This window comes from Pleuronectes platessa, chromosome 3 (assembly GCF_947347685.1).
Source record: "Pleuronectes platessa chromosome 3, fPlePla1.1, whole genome shotgun sequence".
Lineage (NCBI taxonomy): Eukaryota > Metazoa > Chordata > Actinopteri > Pleuronectiformes > Pleuronectidae > Pleuronectes > Pleuronectes platessa.
Window position 1 is genome coordinate 11,737,326 of NC_070628.1, and position 24,229 is coordinate 11,761,554.

Below are 24,229 nucleotides of genomic sequence, written 5' to 3' on the forward strand. Positions count from 1 at the left end.
TTATTGAATCTCAATGAATATATTTGCCAATAATTTATAAAATGAATCATTTTATGCACCGTTTCTTATGTTTTGATACTCCACGCTGTTTACAGTCTTCCTCGTGGATCCAACTTCACCGGCGCAGTTCAAATCCCCATTTTCATCTCTTCTGTCTTTATGAGACATGAAAATGCATGATGGTGAACTGTGGTGGAAATATTTATAACAAGAAGCCGCCTCGTGTTTGGGCATAAACAAACAATTTCAGGTAAATGATTTGTCTAGTGTTTGGTTAATAACTATACTTTTGTATTTTTTGATTCACTGATGATTCAGATGTAATAATGTGTTTGCATGCTACCTCAGTTACACTGTCTGAATGTGGCTCTACTGTACGTTTAGTACTTGAAAATATGCATGACGACGAGTGGTGAACCTGAGCTGAGCTCCAGTGTCACGTTCTGTATCCTGCGTGTGTAATTAAATGTTTTCACGTGATCACATCACAGTTAATAACTGGTGGGACATGTTCAGCTGCAGGAAACGGAGCAACTGCCTCGACCTGTCACTGTAATTAATGCCATTGTCGTACAATAATGTGGAGTCGTTGCACTTTATTTTCTATATTATCTCTGTTGTGTATATCAGACTGCCAGCAAACTGAAAATTGATTATCAATAAAAAACTTAATTTGTCATTATTGCACACAACACTTCACTGAGCTGTTCTCTTAATGACCAAATATTAGAATTTCCAGAAAACCAAAGTAAGATATTATAATAAGTGTATAATTCTTCTTATCTTTTTATATCAACAAAACAATGCTTTTCTTTATATCGTCATTATTATTATATATAAATCTTGTAACAGTGGATTGAAAATGGTTAATTTTACAATATTCACAACTGTTTCGTTGTTATCATTAATATCCAGGCTGTATTTGACAGTTTAGACGAGGGCTTTTCGTGGTTGATTGATATTTTGAGCATCACTATTAATAATGCCAAATTATCAATAACAATAGTGTGCCAAATCAAATGATATTGAATTTATTGTTATAGAAAAATAAAAACTGTAAAGATTCACATTTAGAGGCAGAGGCGGCTGATTAATAATCCAGATGTCAATCATTAGCATTTTACTAATGTATTGATAAAATAATAACTTAGTCTTTGACTGATGTCAAGTGTCCGGTTGCACAGCTGGTGGTTGGCTAAATGATAATAGTACTTTTCCAGTTTTTAATGTAATAAAACTGTAATTTTATGGTTTAAAATAAAACACATTTTCCTAAAGATCAGTAGATTTTCTGGGGGGAAAAATCCCTCTGACACATCTTAACACCACAATTAAAAACAACCATCAAACTGCATTTAATTAGAAAACATAAACACAAACAAGTGGATCATTGGTCCCAACATGCAAACAGTCAAATTAAGACCTTGACAACACTTAAAAAGAGTTAAATAGCCCCGACAGTGTGACGAACCAGAAGTTTGCAACTGCTTTGAAGAATAACAATCAAACAACTGTAAGGAACCTCGCCTCTGTGAGCATAGTTGTGTTTTACAATATCCAAGGCAAAATTAAAAAACACATGAAAAAACTGCATTATCATGTCGCTTCAAGTTAAGTTCTGATAAGGCTTTCAACAGGCAGACACTACACAGAGGTGTCAGCTGGGCCGACTTCAAGTCCAATATGGCGTTTACTATTAAAATTAGAATCAAGGTGAAAAAAAATAAAGACACTTAATAGCTTTTGGGCCGACACCAGCCAAAACCCTTCAAGAAGATACTTGAATAGAATGTGTTATAAATTTACTGAAATCTACATCTTGTAAAGTTTTTAAAATCACATATCTGAAGAAAAAAAACCATTCCACTTCTTAAAAAACAACTAAAACATCTGTCATACCTTTTTCGTTTAAGCTTCAGTGCAAATTGGCACTTGAGAAATTCCATATGTATTTTGGAATCGGGGGCCTGAATATTTGATATTATCTGTACAACAGAATTACGTTAAAATACCTGACGAAAGTGTGAGTGAAATTATCTAGATGAGCAGTTTGCGGAATCCTTTTTCCAAATGTGTGTGTGAGTGTATGAGATGTTCCCCTCTCAGTACATGTGGCCAAAACAAAAACAACGGTGGCATCACAACAATTCGACAACTAACTGCATCTCAAAAGTACAAATATTTAACTAAACTTAAATATTAGTTGGAATAATCTACATACAAGTGGCTTGAACCTAAATACTCTCTTGCCTGAATCATTCCAAACCTGTCACATTGTCAAAATTGTTTATAAAATAGCCCTTTGAAAGGGTAAAGTATCGATGCATAATCCCTCTACACAACCACCATCTGAAGATTGGGTCAACACACACACACAACCGACTGAACGAGTCATCAACAAGCAATTCACAACAACAGATTTAGTAACACTATAAAAGGTGGAGGTTGTTTTCAGAGGAATATTGGCCATCAGTGTGAGTGGAACTGCAAAAGAAGCAGTCAGTCCTGGTTCTTCTTCTGCGTCTATGAAACCAGCCCTCGGTCACAGTGTGATTGGGAAAAATATGAATTTGAACAAAGGTCCCAGAGATGACGAGGAATCAAACTCACCTGCATCCGAGTTCAGTTTTAGAACTTTGACACTCCACTCAATAAATCTACATATGAAAATAAAGCAGGAGGGTGTTCGTGATTCAGCTGAAAAGAAAATGTCAGAAAACGTGCTTTTCTTCAGAGATGAGGGTTTGGGTGTCTGGCATGAGAACAAGCCAGTGGCGGGTTTAAGACGTCTGACACTGAACACCTGAATTCGTGTTGGTGTATTCGTCTTCATCCGTGTAGTAGTACTGATGGTGCTGCCGTTTTCTGTTCTCCAAGTCACAGTCCTCCAGGTCGGCGTAGATGTAGAGGTCGTCGTCCATTCGGTCCAGCTGCTCGGCATCCACCTTCTCAGGGAGGTAGCCCTCCAGCTCCTTCAGCTTGTTCTCAGGGAGGAAGTTGGCTTTTGGGAACACCACCTTATGGAAACCACCACGGCAACAGTTCAGCACCGTGACTCGACAGTTTGTGCACAAATGCTAATTTCTTATTGTGTATGTGACGCTGATTTAAAAATGATTTCCTTTTACAAATATTTAACATTTGTACAATAAACATATTACTTTATTTCTTAACGTTGATACTGAAAAAATATCTTACTGAAAAGTGAATAATGAGGCGTCCCTTCTCGAATGGTCTGCGATATGTGGGCATTCCTTCATTCGGGACGCACTTTGTGTCTCCAGGTTTGATCAATTCTCCTGTGAAAACAAATCAAATTAAATCATGAGTCAAATTAATTAATTTCCTGGTGGCCAGCACAGACAGTAACGTACAAGCCTCATTTGCACGAAATAAAACATTTTGTTGAATCAAATTCAGGGGAATGTTAATGATAATAACTGTCAGACATCCGCTCTGATGAATCACTGAGTGATTTGATTCACCTGGATGTGACGTGATGAGGAGAGTTCTGTTGTCCAGTGTCTGAACTGGTGTCTGGAAACCACACAAAGCTTCAACCAGCTGTAACTCCATGGACATGGTCAGGTCCTCTCCTTTCCTGATGACGACAGCAAGAACAAAAAACAATGAGGTTTACGGGGTTAACTGGATCATTCATAAAAGGGTAATGCTGATCTTAATGTAGATTGTAAAGTTTCCAATTCCAATTCAAACAGGCAGCAAAATCAAATGTTGCCTCGAGTAATCGTTTCTAAAACGACTCTCTCAACTGCAGAGCAGAACGTATGCCTCCTCTGTCATATTTGTAATGTTTGTCATGTATCTGTCACGTTTGCCATAAAATCCCCATCATTCAATCTGCTACCACAGAAAAGTCAGTGACAGACATTTAACAAGAGAGCATGTTGGACCTGGTGAAACGTGGATGTTCCCGCTGGTCCAGGACAATGACGATATCCCCAGGCTCAAGTCCTGGCTCCTGATCCCCCTCTCCGTGGAACACAATCTTCTGACCATCTCTCATTCCTGTAGTAGTGAAATGATCAGATGTTGTTTTAGTTTGATCTCAAATCAGCCATAAATATATAAAAATACAATACAATTAGATGTTCGTTGCTCAATTCTCACCTTTATCGATGTGGAGCTCTAGGATCTTCTTCTGACGCATGATCTTCCGGCCTGCACATGTTTTGCAGCGATCCTTGTGGCTGATTCTCTGTCCTTGGCCCTGGCAGCTGTGGCACACTGTGGACACTTGCTGCACCATCCCAGGTATTAGCTGGTGCATGCGGACCTGCATGCCTGTGCCGTGGCAGGTCATGCACATCTGTGCCGCTCCTTTCCGACTTCCTCGACCTGACAAGAAAACAAAGAGTAAAACAAGTTCAATCTTTGTGTTAGACTTAGCTTATTCCAAGCTCTGAACTGGGTTGACCTGGAAAGAAAAGTCAGGAAGACTGATGTGTTTTATTTTTGGACAAAGAGCCTCTCTATGCCCTGCCTGGGTCTGCGTGTGTCTCTGGAATACCAAACGAGTCGGCTGAAGAGAGTATAGAACTGACTTTTGTGTTCCAAGACGTACCTTCACATCTCTCACAGATTGTGTTCTTCTGCAGGTTAAGTTTTCTTGTCGCTCCGTTATGAAGATCTTCCAGTGTCACTGAAATCTGATGAACGATATTCTTCCCTGGGTTGGAACACAAACATTATATTATGAGACAAATGACAGAATAATATATTAAATGAACATTTCTTTAATATCAGTTTCTTTACATATTATGGTTTACATTTTTTATATAAATAAGCCTAAACCTCGGCTAGTAATCCCAAATTTTTAAATAAAATAAAAAAATATGTAAAAATACTGTTATTTAAAAATCAAATGACATTATAAGGAAGTAAGCCTTAATTTGCTCAGATCGCAAAGTCCAACTGCAGAGATCAGTGATTATTTCGATATAACTACGAACCTTTTCGCTCTCGGTGCATCCGACTGCCTCCACCAAAGAACAGGTCAAAGATGTCCATAGGCGAAGCAAAGCCCCCCCCACCCCCGCCACCACCACCACCGGTTCCTCCTTCCTTTATCGCCTTTTCCCCTCCACGGTCATACACCTCCCTCTTATTGGCATCTGACAACACCTCGTACGCCTGTGAGATCTGCTTGAACTGTGACAGGAAAAGAGACAAGGAAATTACAACTTTCAGATTACTGGCAACACACAGCTTATACAGCAATATCTAACTTGTTATTATTGTGTGCAGAAAAATGAGAATGAGTGAGTTCTTTAAATATTATTTTTACATGCCCCGTACAAATGCAACAAGAAAATGCAGATAATGTACTAACCCAAATATTTATCAAGAATGAGTGGTACCCTGTTTCATATGATGCATTAACCGACATAATTAAACTTTGTGTCACAGATACATTTGATCCATAAATTCTTGGGATGACAAGAGACCCCTAATTTAAAAACATTCACATCTTCATCCGGTATGTTATAAAGAAAAACCGAGGAATAAAGAAAAGGTTAATTATCTGTAAATTGACAAAATAAAGAGATGTTTTTTCCTCTTCTCCTGATAACTTGTTAACTTAGAAGTTGCACAACAGCTGTTTCTATTTACTCTGATGCAACTATTACACAACAGCAAAATACCAATGCTTATGTTAGTGGTAATGAAAGATGCTTACCTTCTCTCCTTCTGTGGGATTTTTGTCTGGGTGATACTTTAGGGCGAGTTTGCGATAGGCTCTTTTCAGTTCATCGGGAGTAGCGTTAGGTTTCACGCCCAATGTGTCATAGAAACCTGTTTCCTTCACCATGTTTGCTTTTAACAATGAAACCTTCAAACCCTAAAAGAAAGTAAAAACACAAACCGTATTTCAATTGTCAGTCCTGAACACGTGATGGAACCGACATGACATAATTAAATAACAAATATTTATGCGGTGGTTCCAGGGAATTGAAACTGAAACTAGTAGAAGGTGAAGGAGCAGGCCCTCCCAGTGTACCACCGTGGGTACACGTTGAACTATGTGTGTGTAAACACGACGAAAAACACCACTGACCTCTAGAGGAGTGGGTGAACGGGTCAAAACTACATGTCCAGCTGCTTTTTAAAGGGGGGGGGGGGGGGTCCTCTAAGCTTTACACTTAGGATGGACACACTTGTTTTATGAGTTCATGACATCGAGAGGAACCACAGCTTTAACGTTTAAAGAAAGGCCGACATTAAACATCTGTCTAAAGGTGAAAAGGCCAAACACTTCACACATAAAGTGTAATAACAGGATGTCAGACCCTGGGGATCGGGGGGTAACAAGCAGGGGGCTAGCTGCTGGTTTCGCTAACTGGTGTTTAAACGGACAATATACTGATTATGAAAGCATTAATGAATCAGCAGCTGTTTGTTACTGAGCTCAGGCGGACAAACAAGAACCAGTTCCACGTCCATCAGGCCCCCCGTACTTTAGCACCGGTAGCCCGGCTTATGCTAACACGCTAGCTAGCCGGTTAGTCTGGCACCAGAACACAAAAAAACCATTCGAACGAGACAGGAAGATAAGAAACACGAGTGTTGGCGGTGTCTCCTTTACAGACCTGAGAGCGAGTCAGTGGCGAGAATCCTCACAAGTTCCTGAAGCAGACTTCGGCTCGCGATGCGACGCTTCCAGATTCTTCCAGTGTGACGTCACTTTCCCGCGACCGGCGGCGGCGGAGTCACCAAAACAAGCGTGTGCTGCGCCGCCGGAGACAGGTTTAAAACAATAAGTGGAAAAAAGGACGAGTTGCTTGTGATGTTAAAATGCCGGTTTGTTGGCTCGTCAGCGAAGAGAGGAGTCACAAACCCATTCAGCTGCCCCACATGCAGGCTGTCGTCCTGGGTCGAGGTCCACAAACCACCATTAAAGACAAGAAGTGCTCCCGACAGCAAGGTAACACTGACTGGGTTAGCATCTAGCTAAACGTGTCCAGTTCAAAAACAGCAAACAATATGAAGTTATGTTCAATTATACATTGTGTGAGGGTATTTGAACCTGACAGGAAAGTAACGAAGCAGCTTAAAACTAGAGCCCTTCTTCTTGTACTGGTATTTCCATGTCATACAGAGGCTGTTACAATTACATAAGATACGAAGCCATGTTAAAAACAACAGAATGATTTGTTATTCAAGGTTATCTTTCTAACAAAAAGCTAAATGGGTTGTCCTGGATGCACAAGTTTGACAGTTTGTTTTGAACAATTGATTAATCACAAATGACAATAAAGTGCAGCTCTATAATGCCACTTAAATAATGATGCATCAGTCATTTTATTCATTAATATAAATGAGTGTAACCCTCCTAAACTCGTGATCTTGCTACCTTTGAATCATTTTGAGCGAAAAAATACATGAAAGATTGTATATTAATTTTCATTTTCATATTTAGTGCTGTTTCATTTTTAGAAAAGGCACAAATCTAAAGACAAAAGCCCCTCTGGTATTTTCTTAAGATGGAAAAGTATGTTTGTTTCTTTCAAATTTGTTCTCATATTTCATTTTTTTATGTACATACAATTTTAAAGCATATTGTAACCTGTTCAAATCTAATCTCTCCCCAACCAGTGGAGTTGAAAGCAGAATGCAACAAAGGTTACGTCAAAGTTAAGCAGGTAAGACACATTAGAAAACATTTATTTTGTTTCCTGTAAAATCAAGAAAACAATACGAAACAAGTCTTATTCCGAATTTAATTAACTAACTTTAGTCCTTGCTGTTATTTTGATTATCTTAAGTAAACATGTTGACACGTAACTGAGTTATTATACATTTTCATGTCGGTCATCACTGAATGTTCCTCCACAGGTTGTGTGACACTCATCTCTATCTGTTATTCCACAGCTGGGTGGGAATCCCACCTCGGTAGACTCTGTAGTGGTGGGTGCAGACAATGAGGTCAAAATGAAGCCTGGGCAGCAGCTTCACATTGTCAACCAGCTCTATCCGTACACTGTACAGTTCAAGGAGGATGTCACTGGTAACCACAGTGGCACCAAAAGACCTCGCGAGTCGGCTCCAGGCGACAGAGAGAGTCAGAGAGAGGCTCCGAAAATGAAGGCAGCCAAAGGGACAGAGAAGGTCTCTGTGTCGGTCAGTCGTGAAGAAGCTACAAACACCAGTGTAAGACCAAAACAAGTGTGTGTCCTAATATTGTCGAGCTGGTGAATGTATGTTATACAAAATAACCATGTTACCTGAAATCTGTCGTAGGAAAGTGTTGGTCTTTGGAGCCAAGGTCTGAAGACGTCGATGCAAGACCCAAAGATGCAGGTAGCGATTGTAAAAAAACTGATTTACAGCTGGTGTGATGCTTACACATGTGGATTGAGTTTACTCACCAAGCCCCTCCCTCTTTTTCTTCTAGGTGTACAAAGATGATAAAGTAGTCGTTATCAAAGATAAATACCCCAAAGCTCGCTACCACTGGCTGGTTCTCCCATGGCAGGCCATCCCCAGTCTGAAGGCGCTGCGTGGCGAGCACTGTGACCTGCTGAAACACATGCAGCAGGTCGCTGAGCGGATGGTTCAGCAGTGCCCTGATTCCAGCTCACTAAGTTTCCGCACAGGGTACCATGTCATCCCGAGTATGAGGTCAGTAAAAACTGATGCTTTATCCCATTTCATGCAAATAATGTACAGTTTGAATTGTTCTTTTTCAATGTTTGCTTGATGTTTTTCCTCTAGGTTGGTTTTTTAAATAGCATGAAATTAATTCAGGTAGGTTTATCAGCCAAAACGATTTTAAATGAATCTGTTAACACAGATTTTTAAATATGAGTAACAAAATAATCCGAGGTCAAACAGTTTAAGAGCTGATTTCAGTGAAAAATTAGTACTTTTCATTATCCACCTTGTATTTACATCTATATCTGTCTAATATGTGATGTTATTTTTCTTTAGGCAATTTAGCTTTTAAATTAAATTGACCCATTTTGTGATTTCTCTTCTTTTGCAGTCATGTTCATCTCCATGTGATCAGCCAGGACTTCGACTCTCCGTGTTTAAAGAACAAAAAACACTGGAACTCTTTCACCACTGACTACTTCATCGAGTCTCAAGGTGAGAGTAACTTCACTCTGTTTTGAACTTTCATCACTTCCTCACTCAGTCGGACGCTTTGCTGCAAACCTGCACTTTTCTTTATCTGCAGATGTCGTTCAGATGCTTGAATCCAATGGAAGAGTCACAGTGAAAGAAGGCAGCAGTGACTTGTTGAAACTTCCTCTCCGATGTCACGTGTGTCGCAAAGAGCTCCCCACTATACCAGCTCTGAAGGAGCATCTGAAGTCTCACTTTCCCAGATAACAGTGTTTCAACGAGGAGGACACGGTCACTCACAGGTTCAAGGTTCAAACCGTGACTTTTGCTGGTTAATTATGAGTTCTAGTTTTGTAAAACATGCTTTGTTGAATATTGTTTATTTGTGACTGTAACACATTGTCCAGGATCATGTCTTCAGTTCAGTTTATCATTTGTTAATGCAGATGCATGACTTGCATGCTGGATGTCTTCATACACGTTCTGTTCTTCCTTAACTTTCAAACATGTAAATATGTATTATTAAATGTTTTGTAAGAACGAAATGTTAATATTTCTTTTGTTAAAAATTGTAGACAGTTGTTTTCTAGTATAACTTCTGATCGATTTCAGTACAGATTTGAGAAAGAAAATAAAAGGTTGGACTTATCACAGTGGGAATTTCTGCAGCAGTGATTTATACTTTTGGTATTTATGAGTCTCCGTCTGCTACAGAAATGAAAGATAAAATACAAAAATGGTTGCTAGGCTAGTTTGCTTGAAATTAAGATTGTAATTAAGATTGAAAACATGTTTAAGTGTTTAAAGAGAAGACTGAAGTTCCAAGTGGCACAAGCACGAGAAGATCTTACCTCAGAATTAAACTTTTCAAAACAAATGTTCTTGTTGCCAACCTTGGACTAGAAATGTGATCTGCACAAGGAACTCTGTGTTGTGTTTCTTTCAGATCTGCCGGTAACTTTAATTTAAAACTGAGCCGAGGTCTTTTCTTTACTGGTAAAAACACCCTTGGAGGATTTCAGGGGCTTTCACCAAACACAGCAGCATGAAGTGGACTTTGTCGCCACCTGGTGTTACATTTTTATCCGGGCAGAGAAAAAAGAAATCCAGCTTTGACAGTCAGGACCTTGCTTCATAACACATGACCTAAGTCAAGTTTACATAAAATTATCAGTTTTAAATAATCCTCTATTCTCATTATGCTAATTTGTTTGGAGTTGAAACAATGGTGGTCACTCTCAGAACAGAACTCAGTGTTAATCATGTGACTGCAGTTACATCAAGTCTTATTTACTTGTTCCTGTATTATTTTGCTTCATGAGGTTCACTATGTTTCCTCTCTTCCATCACTGTTAAACATAAGAAATGACCATCGGTGACATAGAACTACTAAGACTTTTATTGTCATTACAAAGAATGGAACAAATATATGTAGTTTGGGCAAATTCACACAAATCAGGCAACAGTTATAAAGAGAAGAAGAAATAGTCAAATATAAACATTATATTGAATCAGAATCTGTGTTTTATTGCCAAGCAGGTGTACGTATACAATGAATTTTATGTGGTGTTTAAGTATAGAACATATGAAAGTAGGAAACCCATTTTTTATATATAAATAAAAAAATACTATTAAGTTCTATAGTATTCTATAGTTCAATATGTACAGATAGTGTTTTTTGCTATGGAAGTTAAGGTGATGAGCAGAGACAGGGAGGGAGAAATAGATAAAAAGAGAGACTACTACCCATAACCTAAAGTTCTTTACGTTAACCTTTAATATAACTACAGCCTTTGTGAGGTCTTTGGTATAACTACAGTATTTCCTTGTATAACAGTATACTGTAGTATAGTGTGTACTCAATAAATACCAGTACTATACAGTAGGCGCATCGCATCTTCTGCTCCTGCAAGTATTTCACAATAAAACCTTTAAAAAACAAATGAACAGATTCCGTCAACTGAAGTGCAACTGGCTCTTTATTATGAAGCGAGTAGGCTACAGTAAGTGTTCCAACATTAAAGGTCGTGTCCAATTGAACAGATAAAAAGTTCCGGTGTCAGTATGACATTTCGGAGAAAAAGAAAAACGTATGTGGCCAGTACGGGGATCGAACCCGCGACCTTGGCGTTATTAGCACCACGCTCTAACCAACTGAGCTAACCGGCCATGTGACGCAAATGTAGAATTCCTCTTTATATACGCAGATAGATGACAGGAATTCTTTGGTAATGGTTTCGCATTGGTTTAAACTAAATATGAACTCAAGATGCCCTAGTGATCGAAATCTATTCTAGCTGGTTGTAGTCGCTGGCTGATTGTAGGCTTAAAATATGTAATGTTTGTAGGAGCTTTTAAAACAATCTCACTAGCGAGCATCGCTAACCACACGGAAGATGTATCGTACTTTGAAAGTAATAGTAAAAGTACTGCATCCACCATTACTCCAATGTAATGCAGTATAGTTAATTAATTTGTTTGTTGTTGTATGTAGAATTTTACATGTTGGATTATTATTATTACAGATGAAGTATTATTAATAACACAGAGGTACTTTGACATGCTACTGTTTTCCTGTGTTAGTCAGATCACACGTTTTGTATTAATATTAATGAAGTAGTTACTAAAAGCGAGTTCAAATCAAATATATCAAATACATTGAAAATACTCAAGTAAATGAAGTTTAATCTTACTTAGTAATTGTGTTACTCGCCTCCACTTGCCATGTCTAAATATATTAAAACATGCAAGTCCCTGACACCAGGGTTATATTATGTGTTTATTATTATCAAAACAAAGTAAATACTTGGCTACATCATAACAACAGTCACACGTACACAATAAATCAGCTGCAGGCGACAGTACAATGCAGGAAATCAACATTCAGAAGCGATGAGCAAGAGGAAACACGAGAGTCTTCATTCAGGTCATTTATAATGGTTTTGTAGTTCATAGTGGGAAAATGAAAGCTGCACGAGGGCACGGGATCATCTCCGCAGGGTCAGCTCCTGCTCGTCGTCGTCCGGCACCATCAGATTGTCCACACCGTAGTGGGCGTCGTCTCCTATGTCGTGGAAGAAGTGCTCTTCGCTTTCACAGCTCTGGGTCCCGTTCACACAGTCACTGGTTTTCATCTGCTGGACCTCGGCACTGTCGCTGTCCTCCGGGCTCTCGCTGCTCTCGCTGGTCTCGTTGCTTTCACTGCTGCTGCTCTCGCTGGTGGTGGGAGCAGTGGTGGCCTCGCTGGTGTCTGAGCTTTCGCTGCTGCTGGTGGTGGGCTCCGGGGTGCTGAGCTGCTCCCCTTGACCTTTGACCTCGGTGCTGCTGCTGTTGTCCTCGCCGCTCAGGTCTTGCACGACATGAAAGACTGGGACCCAACTCTGATGCAGAAGAAATGACGGACACAGTGTTAGTCCACTGTAATATAATTTTCAGTCTTTCTCGAGACATTAAATTCTGTCTGATTATGTACAAATTTCCTATTTTCAATTTTAATTTGATTAATTTATTGATTATATACTTTCACATTCTATCTTGTCTACCTCATTTTATCATCTTATCTAATTGTTTGCTAAAAAGTCGGCTACATCAACAAAATGGAGCCTGTTGTGCTGTGTCTGATGCCCTCAAGTTGCCAAAAAAAAAAAGTTTTTGCAGGTTTAAATTGAAGAAATGTGATGATGAATTTTTTGATATGATTACATAAATAAAGGGTTGAAACATCTTATCTTGCCTTTTTCGTATCTTATCTTAAAGCGACAGTTGTAAGAGCGTGTAACTCACCCTTCGTACGTTCTCCTCACTGCTCATGCTGTTATCTCTGGTTTCAGTCATCGATTGACTCTGTGGAAAAACAGTGAATAATGAATGGTGACCCCGAAATATTATTGCACTACATGTGGCATTTCGCAAATAAAGTAGGTTTTGTTGAATATGAATTTTTCTTTCATCTTACCTTATCTGACTCATCTGACTGACTGTCACTCTCCTCCGATGTCTGTTTAGGAAAAGAAACTTTACGTTAGACAAACTTCTCTCCATATTTCTCCTTTCTTTGTTTTAACTTTCACTTTAATTGGATCTTAATATAATTATCTCAATTTTTACGAGTATAGGGTTTATCATATGATTGATTTAAGATCATGCACCCGACAATAACAGGCTTAATTTGTGCTTTAATTACATGCAGATGAAGTGTTTGTACAACCCACCTTGTCCTCTGATGTGGATTCTAAAGATTCTGAATCTGTACTCTGCAAACAAACACAAATAATGTCAGACGTGTTTTCAGTAGATTGATCACATCAGAATAATACAATTTTTCCTTTGGAGTTTTGCAGAGAATAGAATTATCTGAGTGACTCACTTGATTTGAGGTACTTTCTTCAGAGCTCTGCAAAACAAAAAGGAGTACAAATCCATTAAGGTGGAGCTCAGTCGTCACACACGATGCTGAAAGTCTGCATCCGAAAATAATCATTTACTCATGACTGGAATACACGCACACAGTACCTGCTCTGAGGTGTTATTTTCAGACGATTGTGAAACAGACGCACTTTCAGTCTGAGGAAAAACAAGAAAAGAAAAAAACGTGAGCACACACCCCAGTCTGTTTAATTATACCCTTTAACTGCGGCATCAACAATCATGACATTCATTCAAGACTCATCCATCATTTAAGACCCAAAAGCAGTTGCTGCATAAATTGTGCAGACAGGGGAATTGTCTTGAGGTCTGAGGAATCGCAGAATAACCGCACCTATTGTTAGTTGTTCTGCTGACTGTCACAGAAACGACTGCAGTCAAATGATTTATGGGTAAACTGTGAGGAGGTTTCTGTAAAGCACAGCTCCACCAGGAGGAGATCATATCTGATGTCACTCACCGAGTTGGAGTCAAGCTCACTCGTGTCCAGGACGGCATTGAGAGAAATCTGTTGGAGGGAACACACACAGGTAAGAGGTGAGGAAACGATTCCAAAGATGGTGGATCTGTAAGATGCACATAATCCATCTGTGTGGATTTGTAGGTATTTTACAATATATAGGCCCGTTGTAAAATACCTACAAATTCACATCAATTGTTTACTACTTCAAAATGTCTAAATACAAGAAACAGTGCAGAATTACGATGATATTTGACATTTGTTATGCTATACTGCAGACTTGTTCTATTATTGTTTTGAGTATTGAGTATGTTAGCACTGAGCCACTGTAACTAATAGTGAATATATTAAAAGTGGAGTCATTTTCCAAAGTTTATAAATGTAACACCCAGTTTCAAGAGCTTCAGAGGTTCATACTTACTGGGTTTGCAAAAACTGCTCCAATGAGGCAAATTGTTATGATGGTGATCTTCATTTTTCTGCAAACATGATAAGAAAAACATAAACTGAGCAACATGGTAAAACAAAAGCACATTCAAAGCTGGAAAAGGAAAAACAAGTTTGGAGATATAGTAATAAAAGAGCTACTAATCAGTTCATGCATAAACAAATATGAGTCATGAGCTAAAGCAGAGAGTTAAAAACAATCAATGTGTCATAATCAGTCAACACAGTACCTTTCTTTGTCTGTTGGATGGAGAGATGGGATGAAGGGATGAAGGTCGTCGTCCGTCAGCAGCGAACAGGAGGAGAAGCCAGTGTCTGTTCCCACGTGTGGAAGCTGGTGGTTGAGGCAGTAGGAGCTGGATGTGTGGATCTGCTGCAGGAAACTTCGACCTCCTCTGTATATAAGCATCTTCAATTAAGTTGCATCACTTCCTTCCGGATGTCTCTCTCTCTTTCTCTCCCTCTCTCTCTCTCTCTCTCTCTTTCTCCCGCAGACACGCAAAAAGGTGTGTTTGTTTCCGGAGAGCGAGCTCAAAACATACACACGATGACACAATGCATGCAAACACACGCACACATGCACACACACACACACACACACACACACACACACACACACACACACACACACACACACACACAGAGCTGATTCATTCAGTCACTCCATTTTCTCTACGCCCTCTCAAGCCCTAAGTGAAATATAGTTCAGCATGGGAAACCATAGGGTTTGTGGCCTGTAGAAAAAACAAACTCACCCACTGAGAGGGGGAAGGACGGCGAGACAGGGACCTGCCTGTTTCCGGTGTTTAAATGGGTGTTTTTAATTTAATATCTAGTCACCCAACAGTTCTATTTTTATTTATTGCGACAAGGTGTATGTGGCACGTAGAGCCTTGCTCAAGGGTAGATGCGGGATACTTCAGATAGATAGAGAAAATTAACCTTTAGCCATCTTTAACAGGCTTGTGACGGCTTCATATATCAATCTTTCTCATCAAGTCTTAACACAAGAACGATACTTTAAACTGAAAACAAGTTTGTAACCTAACTTCCTCACTGTTACACGATGTTATTGGAAATAGGACTTGTTCTTGGAAATAGCTTTAGAAAGCCTATATACAGAATTCTACATGTTCCCTCCTGAGGCTCGTAACTGCTTCCTGGATGTCCTTATTTGGTCAGGCCCAAAATAAGATTAGAGAATTCCTAGTTTAACCTCACTTCGGATTCCAGCCATGCAAAAGAAACTTGTAATTAGACTGGATGTTCACCCGTCTGGAGCTGTTTGCCAAAACCACAACTACCAGCAGTTGTAAGATCCTGCTTCACCAATGGGAGGAGTGAGGAGACGATGATTTAGGCTTGATGAAGCAAACAGACCGGGAGTCAGCGATGTCCTCACATTCACTCTTTAGGTTATTTACGTTTTTAAGATTTATTAACTCTATCAGTTCGGCATCTGTTACATCTACGTTATTGATTTTGTTGAATGGCAATCGATATTTTCAACAGGACAACTGGTGATAGAGCAGAGGTATTTCAAATCTGCCTCATGTTTTCAATGGTCTAAGCCATATGGGCCAAATATGGATTAGAAATGAGAAATTAGACTGAATTAGAAGTTATTTTACATGTGTTGGTGAACCTGTACAGTTTCTATAATAACTGGAGTGGCATTCAGTTCGGCCCAACATTCGCCAAGGCCCAGCAGTCTCCTTAAATTCAATCAAACTACACAAACTCATAGATATCAGTTCCTTAAAAATGGCGGAGTTTTTCATCAAGATCCATGGATTTTTCTCTGGAAAATCTGTGAAAACGTCAAAAGCATCCAATCTTCCATTGTTTGCTTGGTTAGTATCTTCTGAGTTGACAAAACAATCTCAGCGCCTCCTGGAGCTTTTGACCACATGACATGATCTTCATCAGAAACTGGAATTGGCCAAGAGTACCATGAGATAAGTTGACTGAATTTGAGGATAGTGTGAGAGAAATAAAGGCTCCAGGTTTCAACCAAACTTTTTAATCTGACAGTGTGTATTGTTGATTTTACAGAAACAAGTGGTGATTATGAAGATGATGCGAATAAAATAGAATAGAATCTAGTACATATGTGTATGAATTTGTGATGTATCAAATACTATGAAAACTAAGGAAAGAAACTGTTCTGAAGTCAGCCTGTCTGTCTTTTGATACACCTGTGCTGCCCTCCAGAGGACAGGAGGTTGACCAGGTGGTGCTTGGATATTTCTGTCTCTATTGTGGCAAAGACAGAGAAAACATGGGGGCAACCAATGAAATCTTGCAAATTTGAATGAATATATCAATTAAAAAGTGCCATGAACGTGACTATTTGAATTACTCTGGTCTAGCTGCTGACACGTGTTGTTACTCAGTGTGTGTATTGTAGCTTCAGAAACACAGACTTGTAACACAGTGACATCTAGTGGTTTGTTTGATGTATTTTCCTTTGTATGTGACACCCAAGTGTTTTCAGCTTTTTAAACAAACATTAATTATATACGTACATAATAAAATTATACAAATGTTCCAAAAAACAACGTGAAAAATAAGAAAACACGCCATGTATGAATTCACCATGTTTTTTTTATGCTACAAGTTTATCATCAGAAAGGATGTTGAATATGTTTGAATCTGTCAGATGCTGTTTTCCCCCCTTTCCCCTTTTCCATGAATAATTACCATGAAATTATTTTTCTTTTTTTCTACTGGCAGAACATCAACCAATGTGTGGGATCCCCCCCCCCCCTCTGTGGGCCAAAGACCCTCCCAAAGTCCAGAGTTGGTGTAAGCGCCCAGGACCCAGAAAAAACAGGGGCCATCATCGCAGGTTCAACACAGGCTCATTCTGGTGTTTGTGCTGGATTCTACTTTCTGTTGCAACTGCCAGCCTCAGGTAAAATCCTTATTCCTGACACTTTTACACATGTTTGAAAATTGATAAAGAACCCACAGAGTTTAATCTATTGGGTGTCTGTGATGTCTTGTTAAACAAACTGGTTTGCAGTTGAATATGTTCTATGTTAAATGTAGCAATGCCTTGATTGGCAACGTTTTAGCCTATTTGGGAAGCTAAACTGATTTAGCTTTAATGCCTTGATTATTTTTTATGATGTACGAATTGTGAGTATTTTTATTCTGTCTGCTTTAATGCACCGAAACTAATATTTCATGTAATACAGACAAACCCAAATGTTGTGTCTTGACCTGTTTTTTCCCTTTTAGATATGTTTGGAATTTCCCAAAATTTATTTGAGTTTTGTGATTTGTAATCAAATACAATCTTAATCATATTGTAGAGAAAATAAAAAAGAATTGTCTACATATTTCCTTTGCAGCATTACTTACTATTATTAAACTGAGTAATATTGAACAACGCATTAGTTTCAGTGAATTAGTTTCACCCCCCCACACACACCTGCACCCAGTTATTTGGTTGATCCAGAGAGCTATTGTTCCCACGGACAGGCCCAGCGATGTCTGTTTTGTTTCCGTTCACACAGACAAAAAGTTTGTGGACTTAGACAACTTTATTCCAGTCTGGTAGCTTCTGATGTTTACTCAAGCTCTGAATGTGACTTTGGAGAGAGAGATGCATCTCAGAGGCCTGGTGCCGTGACAACAGAGGAGACAAATAGCAGCGGCCCTGCTCGTCATGAGCGTGTTGGCAGCAAACTGATGCACTCATCTGATTTGACTGTGAAAGATGTGCCAGGTCCACGTCTTTGTTGTGACCAGTTAGAAGTCAAGATATAATGTGTTGGATATGATGAGTATTATGTATTGGTTTAATGTAAATGACATATGATCTATTTTATATTTCTGTCTAGTGTTTAAACTGTTAATTTCAATGTTTCAGGTATGAGGGCCTGCTTGCTTTTCGTTTGTTGTCTGGCAGCCACACTTGCCCTGTCTGTGAGTAACAACGTTATTTTTAATTATTGTTAATTATTAATTAGATATTTGAATTATTTGACCATCATTGATTATACTTGTTATGTCCAGGTTAAAAGTAAACATCATGGAAAGCATCGTGGATTGCACAAGATGTCACACACAGCCAAAGAAAAGGTAAACGGTGACATCTGATGCAAAGTCTTATTGGAATTTGATGATTTCATTCTTTAATTTATTGTCTTCTTCTTTCTGATTAAGGATGCTATCACAGAGGAGGCCAACCAGCCACAGGTCTTACCCACTTTAGTGACATTGGAGGCCAAGAGCCAGGATCGGGAGGACGAGGAGTTGAGCTCCGAGGGCAACGCTAACGCTAACAAGGAGGATGGAGAGATTGAGGCGACTGAGAGGAGAGATAAAAGCACTGCGGTCCTGTTGAGTGAGGAGGAGCTGGTGGACCTCCTGAAGAAAGAAGCCGCGGAGGAAGACGTGGAGGAAAGAGAGCTGAAGGAAGAGGAAGTGGAGTCGGACAAAGGCGAGGTGGAGTCTGGTGAAGCTGTGGAGGCCAGTGAGGAGAAGGAAGAGGAGAAGTTGGAAGGGAACTTGGAGGTAGGGGAAGATGACGGGAAGGTGAAGGAAGAGAAGGTTGAAGGAGAAGTGGTGGAGGAGGCGAAGAGTATGCCTCACAAAGACGAGAAGGAAGAGTCTGTAGACAAAATGGCCGACAGAGTAGAGCAGTTGGTGGAGGAAGCAGACGGCAGCACGGAGCTGGACATCCCAGTCGATCTCGACTATGCTGCCGATAGCGGCGTCTTACAACCTCTGCAGATGATATCAGCTAAGATGGAACCCCACACTAATAACACCAAGCCGCCATCCAAAACAGATGTTCCAGATGTCACTCAGAAAGAGGTCAGCGAAAAAGAGCTGCCCACCATTGACGAGGACTTTGACCAAGACGTACAAAACACTGAGGCAGCGCACAGCGAGGAGGCGTCCGACGTGGACAAGCCGCGAGACGACAAAGAAGCTACACCTAAAGAAATAGATCAGGACGTGAAGCCGCAAGAGGCAAAGAGCAGCAGGGAGCTCGAGTCAGGGTCGAGTCGAGCAGCCGGAAAGGAGGAAGAGAGCATCAAGAATGACAGCGCGAGTCACGGCAAGGGAAAGACAAGGAAGCAGAAGAAGAACCAGAGGACGAGGAAGCACTCTCCTCAACGAGAGGAAACACAGGCGGGACAAGAACTGAGCCAACAAGAACCTCAGGAGTCTGGGAGCAGCAGCCCTGACAACACAGTGCACAAGGCGAAGAGGAGGAGGGCAGGGAAATGGGTAAATGATACATAATCTGTACACGCACTTCCTGTTGTGGTCAGCAACTTCACTGTAGGCAGCTGTTTATAGAAAAGAGGCTCCAAAAGCCACTGCATGATATCTAATCAGCTGATAGGAGACAGGAGGTGGTGGAGACCAAAAAAGGAGCTAAAAGTTAATTAAATATGGAGTTTACGTGTATATGTGTGCTCAGAAACATGGCTCCAAATCAAAGAAAGAGCTGCCATGCATTAGTCAAAGGTACTTTCTTTTCTTTTCCTTTCATTTGATTATCTTTGCCTAAAAGATGATATTTTAAATTTTTACTTGTTCTCTTGTCGACCTTGTTTTGACCCTCTTGTCTTATCTTATCTTATCTTATTCATATCATCTTATAATTGTTTGCTAAAAATGTTTACACCAAAAAGTGAAGAAATGGGTCGTTTTCTTGTGAAACTGCAATTTGATATAAATAAGGGATTGAAACATTGGTCGTCTGTTCCATAGCTAATGAAGTTTCACTTGCTTCTCCAGGGTCCGTTGGTAGGAATGAATCCAGTGCAGATAAGAGCCACGGAGGATCTCTACCCCAGCTCCAGGCCCTCTCTCACTGGGGGCGCACATCACCCAGAAGCCCCTGCAGGTCGGTTTCTAATACTGACCATTGCACTAACCCAACTCTCTCACAGAGGAAACTGCTGACTGCTAAACATTTTTGCTCAAACTTCCACATGAATAGCTCCAAGCTTCACAGGCACTACCATAACACAGCTCTGCAGGCTTAAGGAGTGAATAAGAGAGATCAAGTCAAATTGAATCCTAAAACAAACTCAAATAGCTGTGGAATGCGGGGGGGTGGTTAACGCTCAAAGTCCTCACAATGTCAAATATTTCACATGAGCCATTCAGAAAAAATTACCTTTTATGATTAAAATTCAGATAAAGTACAAGTTGATTGTTGAAACACCCTTTGTCTTTCCTTCTAGATCCATGTGGCAATTTCCGGTGCAAGCGAGGAAAGATGTGTAAACTCGATGCCGACAACAAACCAGGCTGCGTGTGTCAGGAGGCGTCACAGTGTCCTCCCAGTGTGAATGAGTTCGATCATGTGAGTATATATAGGCTGTTGTTGGGTATAAGCTGGAATCTCTAGCCCCTGTTTTCATCTTATTGTGGTGTTCATGTTCCACGTAGGTTTGTGGGACAGACAACAAGACATACGTCACATCGTGTGAGCTCTTTGCTTCTAAATGTAACCTGGAGGGCACCAAGAGAGGGCACAAGCTCCACCTGGACTACACCGGACCATGCAAATGTGAGAAGGAACCACTGCGCAGACTCTATGCTTTGTTCATTTCATGACGGTGTGAGGAGAAATCATTTGACGCTGCTCTTTGTGCCTCTTCCTGTCAGTGATTCCTAAATGTGTGGACAGTGAGCTGGTGCAGTTTCCTCTACGGATGAGAGACTGGCTGAAGAATGTGCTGCTGCAGCTCTATGACCACGACTCCATGTCCCCTGGCTTCCTCACGCCAAAACAACGTTTCAGAGTAAGACTTCCCAGGCTTCTTAACACTATGGCTACTGCCGAGGAAGTTCTGTTTTCACCAATGTACGTATCTTGGTTTGTGGATTGCGCCAATAATACCAAATCCATTCCCACCAAACGTGCTGGAGGAAAGGGGCCAGAGTCTAAAAAGAACCCAGTACATTTTGGAGCAGTAGTGGATTAAGAGACAGGTCCATATCATAATGAAACGGTAATAATAAGAATAACAATAAGAATAGTAAGATTAATTTAATGGCACCTTTCATTACACTCAAGGTCACCTACAATCAGATAACATCAACAGAATTAAATCATACAATCATAATAAAACATACAGTCAAGAGCAAAAGTAACAACACAACAGTGAAAAAGAGCAGAACCTGGAACTAAATTCAAATGTTGGAATGTTGTAGCAAACAGAAATATAGATAAGGATATTTGTGAGTACGCTAGTTTAATCTGTACATTATAATCCAACTTCAATTTGTCAGGTTTTTGTACCCGATGAAGTGTGAGTGAGTGAATCTACACTTCAGGTAAATCAATCTGTGTTGTCCTGTTTTTCTGTAGGTGAAGAAAATCTTTGAGAGCGAGCGGCGTCTTCAGGCTGGCGATCACTCTGTGGAGCTCCTCGCTCAGGACTTTGAGAAGAACTACAACATGTACATTTACCCAGTGCACTGGCAGTTTGCTCAACTGGACCAGCACCCGTCTGACAGGTTCACCTTCTCATTCATCACATAATATTGCCATGTTGAGTTTTTAAAACTTTTATCTAAAATATGTCAATTATCCAGCATTTGATATGCAATTATAGTCATTTTTAGTGAAAAATATTTTTATAATTTAATGAGACACCCAAACTGTAAAGAAACTTATGGCGAATTTAGCTGTTGGATTTAACTTTTTTTATGTTCACAGGTCACACTGACCCATATCAAAATTTTATACTTGGGTATATAATTTCAAGGAATTTTATATGCCTAATAATAAAGTGAAAAAATTGCATAAAATCGTACCTTTAGCAAATAAAGTAAATTTCCAAGACAGTTCAACCTTGAAGAAAGATCTTACCGTACCTATTGTCAATTAATAAAAAAAAAACTGGGGTCAAATCAAAAAAGCCTGATAACCAAGATGAAAGTCTGATAATGATTTGCTCTGTGCAGAGTGTTGTCCCACTCGGAGCTGGCCCCACTCAGGGTCCCTCTGGTGCCCATGGAGCACTGCACCTCCCGCTTCTTCCAGGAGTGTGACGCTGACAAGGACAAGCAGGTCTCCATCAAGGAGTGGACCTCCTGCTTTGGCATCAGGAGCGGTGAGAGCAGCAGCATCAGTCTTTAACTGGCTCACACAGACACCTCAGAAATGTTATAAAGCTTCTTTTATGTACTAATCCTCACAGAAACACATGTATGGCCTTATCGAGCACATATATCAAGATTTTTAAGAAACAAGCAGCCATTTGGCATCAACCCTCAAACCTCTTTTCCATTCATTAAGTTTTAATGTACCTTTAAACTCCATGTATTCTCTCCACAGAGGACATGGATGCTAACCTGCTTTTCTGAGCTTCGTCTTGAACGTCACCTGCTGCACGAGCGTGAGGAGGCTCCTCTGACGGAGCAGCCTGAGAGAGAGAGAGAGAGAGAGAGAGAGAGAGAGAGAGCGAGAGAGAGAGAGAGAGAGAGAGAGACGCCTCCGTGAACCACTCAGCTCCTTTTCTTCATTAACTCATTTGACCCCCTGCTATATAGAAGACAAATTTTGGTGTGCGTTCAGCTCAGCGCTGTTATTTTGTGTCAGGCTAAGGTTGTGTAGTTACTCTGGGGTTTGGACTCAGCTGCCTTTTAGAGTACAAGAGTCCTGTTTAACCCTTTTTTAATACGGAAACTGTTTTCTAATGCATTCCGAACATGGGGAGAAGTTTACAACAGCTGACTGGTAGAAAAGGTCTCGTACAGTTTAAAGTACCAAAGAACTTTGGTTTGTACGTTCGAATGATTAAGTGCAGAATTACTCTTTAATTCAAAGTTAAGTAGAATCCCATACCTTGGTGTTGTGCTAGTGAATGTAAATCATTAACCGTGTTGCTTAATTTAGTAGCAAAATCTGTAAGTGTTTGTCTTTTTCCCTGTATCTCTGATTAAAGCTTTCTGGACAGCAGAGGTCTTCACAGTATTCCCCTGATGTTTGTTTTCACGATTCTTTACAGTCCTGAAATAAAGTTATTCGTATTGATCACATCGGTTTACGCTCTAATATCATTTGTTTTCCTGATGCCACCATGACATGACAATATGACCTCATGGTGAAGAGAAGGACAGTCACTGATACCTGGTTTGCCACATAATCCTGAAAAATTGCCCTCTGTAGAGAAACAAAGCAAAAAATAGCCCTGAGCACAGTCATGATGATGACAGGGACTTGTTGTTATGAGAGAAAGTGCAGGACTCTGATTGGACGTCTCCTCACAGAATCGGATGCTCTCTATATAAGTCAGCAGAGAGGCAGCGTTTCACCTGTGGACTGTCTGCTGCCACTGAGATAAATCATGCTCTGTTTGCTGTGGGTGCTCTTCCAGGCCTGGGCCGTTGTGGTGGATGGGGGGGTGTCCTCTGGGAGTGCTGAGGCTAACGGGGGAGTGAATAATAACGGGGGAGCAGCGGCCGCAGGTAACACTGCCAACCCCGGGGCCCAAAATGGGGTCCTGCTGAACGGTGACCCGCTCGTGGTGCGTCTGCTCCAACTTGGCGGGACGTTTTTCATCCAGCCAGTCGGGAACCAAGCAGGTCAGGCTCCTCTGCAGCAGCTCATTCCCACTGGAGCCCTTCAACAAGGTGGAGCATTTCCTGTGGGGCAGACCGGGGGAGTGAACGTGAACCCACAGGGGCAGGTGCTGACCCAGGCTGGGAGAGGAGGCCCACTCACACTGTTCACCCTGCTGTCACAGAGAAACGCCGGGGGAAACCCACAGGGCGGCGTGTTGACCCCCGGCCAAGTGCAGCTGATCTCGCTGGCCGGCC

The 24,229-nt window shown here is 40.5% G+C and overlaps 4 protein-coding genes and 1 non-coding gene across 5 annotated transcripts; 2 read left to right on the plus strand and 3 right to left on the minus strand.

Moving 5' to 3' along the window:
• Positions 1 to 1,339: 1,339 nt before the first annotated feature.
• Positions 1,340 to 6,774, minus strand: dnaja1 (DnaJ heat shock protein family (Hsp40) member A1). The gene is made up of 9 exons (XM_053418462.1): positions 6,612 to 6,774; positions 5,702 to 5,863; positions 4,974 to 5,172; positions 4,586 to 4,690; positions 4,132 to 4,359; positions 3,915 to 4,029; positions 3,486 to 3,601; positions 3,199 to 3,299; positions 1,340 to 3,017 (listed from the first exon to the last, which is right to left on the minus strand). Exons 2-9 carry the CDS (start codon positions 5,831 to 5,833, stop codon positions 2,781 to 2,783), a joined length of 1,233 nt encoding a protein of 410 aa, XP_053274437.1. The 5' UTR covers positions 5,834 to 5,863; positions 6,612 to 6,774; the 3' UTR covers positions 1,340 to 2,780.
• aptx (aprataxin) lies at positions 6,694 to 10,010 on the plus strand. The gene is made up of 7 exons (XM_053418463.1): positions 6,694 to 6,946; positions 7,618 to 7,664; positions 7,894 to 8,172; positions 8,263 to 8,322; positions 8,417 to 8,643; positions 9,008 to 9,111; positions 9,203 to 10,010. Exons 1-7 carry the CDS (start codon positions 6,817 to 6,819, stop codon positions 9,355 to 9,357), a joined length of 1,002 nt encoding a protein of 333 aa, XP_053274438.1. The 5' UTR covers positions 6,694 to 6,816; the 3' UTR covers positions 9,358 to 10,010.
• A 1,175-nt stretch (positions 10,011 to 11,185) lies between these two features.
• Positions 11,186 to 11,259, minus strand: trnai-aau (transfer RNA isoleucine (anticodon AAU)). Its single transcript has one exon. It is a non-coding gene; the product is annotated as a tRNA-Ile (tRNA).
• A 642-nt stretch (positions 11,260 to 11,901) lies between these two features.
• Positions 11,902 to 14,800, minus strand: scpp1 (secretory calcium-binding phosphoprotein 1). Its single transcript, XM_053416782.1, has 9 exons — positions 14,653 to 14,800; positions 14,397 to 14,454; positions 13,976 to 14,023; positions 13,603 to 13,653; positions 13,457 to 13,483; positions 13,302 to 13,343; positions 13,046 to 13,087; positions 12,874 to 12,933; positions 11,902 to 12,470 (listed from the first exon to the last, which is right to left on the minus strand). Exons 2-9 carry the CDS (start codon positions 14,448 to 14,450, stop codon positions 12,078 to 12,080), a joined length of 717 nt encoding a protein of 238 aa, XP_053272757.1. The 5' UTR covers positions 14,451 to 14,454; positions 14,653 to 14,800; the 3' UTR covers positions 11,902 to 12,077.
• A 3,504-nt stretch (positions 14,801 to 18,304) lies between these two features.
• On the plus strand, positions 18,305 to 22,854 carry sparcl1 (SPARC-like 1). Its single transcript, XM_053419025.1, has 10 exons — positions 18,305 to 18,358; positions 18,449 to 18,514; positions 18,599 to 19,672; positions 20,189 to 20,297; positions 20,641 to 20,762; positions 20,849 to 20,969; positions 21,068 to 21,204; positions 21,774 to 21,922; positions 22,373 to 22,521; positions 22,746 to 22,854. Exons 1-10 carry the CDS (start codon positions 18,305 to 18,307, stop codon positions 22,772 to 22,774), a joined length of 2,010 nt encoding a protein of 669 aa, XP_053275000.1. The 3' UTR covers positions 22,775 to 22,854.
• The last annotated feature ends 1,375 nt before the right edge of the window (positions 22,855 to 24,229 follow it).

Bases quoted from the DNA above. Each gene is read 5' to 3' on its own strand.
- sparcl1 (XM_053419025.1), top strand. From the start codon at position 18,305: ATGAGGGCCTGCTTGCTTTTCGTTTGTTGTCTGGCAGCCACACTTGCC. The intron at 21,205-21,773 runs GTAAGACTTCCC...GTTTTTCTGTAG, and splicing joins CGCCAAAACAACGTTTCAGA to GTGAAGAAAATCTTTGAGAG. The intron at 22,522-22,745 runs GTGAGAGCAGCA...TTCTCTCCACAG, and splicing joins CTGCTTTGGCATCAGGAGCG to AGGACATGGATGCTAACCTG.
- dnaja1 (XM_053418462.1), bottom strand. From the start codon at position 5,833: ATGGTGAAGGAAACAGGTTTCTATGACACATTGGGCGTGAAACCTAAC. The intron at 3,602-3,914 runs GTCCAACATGCT...TGTCGTCATCAG, and splicing joins GAACATCCACGTTTCACCAG to GAAAGGAGAGGACCTGACCA. The intron at 3,300-3,485 runs GTGAATCAAATC...TTGTTTTCACAG, and splicing joins CCTCATCACGTCACATCCAG to GAGAATTGATCAAACCTGGA.
- scpp1 (XM_053416782.1), bottom strand. From the start codon at position 14,450: ATGAAGATCACCATCATAACAATTTGCCTCATTGGAGCAGTTTTTGCA. The intron at 13,484-13,602 runs GTACTGTGTGCG...TTTGTTTTGCAG, and splicing joins AAAATAACACCTCAGAGCAG to AGCTCTGAAGAAAGTACCTC. The intron at 13,344-13,456 runs GTGAGTCACTCA...GTTTGTTTGCAG, and splicing joins AAGAAAGTACCTCAAATCAA to AGTACAGATTCAGAATCTTT.
- aptx (XM_053418463.1), top strand. From the start codon at position 6,817: ATGCCGGTTTGTTGGCTCGTCAGCGAAGAGAGGAGTCACAAACCCATT. The intron at 8,323-8,416 runs GTAGCGATTGTA...TTTTTCTTCTAG, and splicing joins TGCAAGACCCAAAGATGCAG to GTGTACAAAGATGATAAAGT. The intron at 9,112-9,202 runs GTGAGAGTAACT...CTTTATCTGCAG, and splicing joins CTACTTCATCGAGTCTCAAG to ATGTCGTTCAGATGCTTGAA.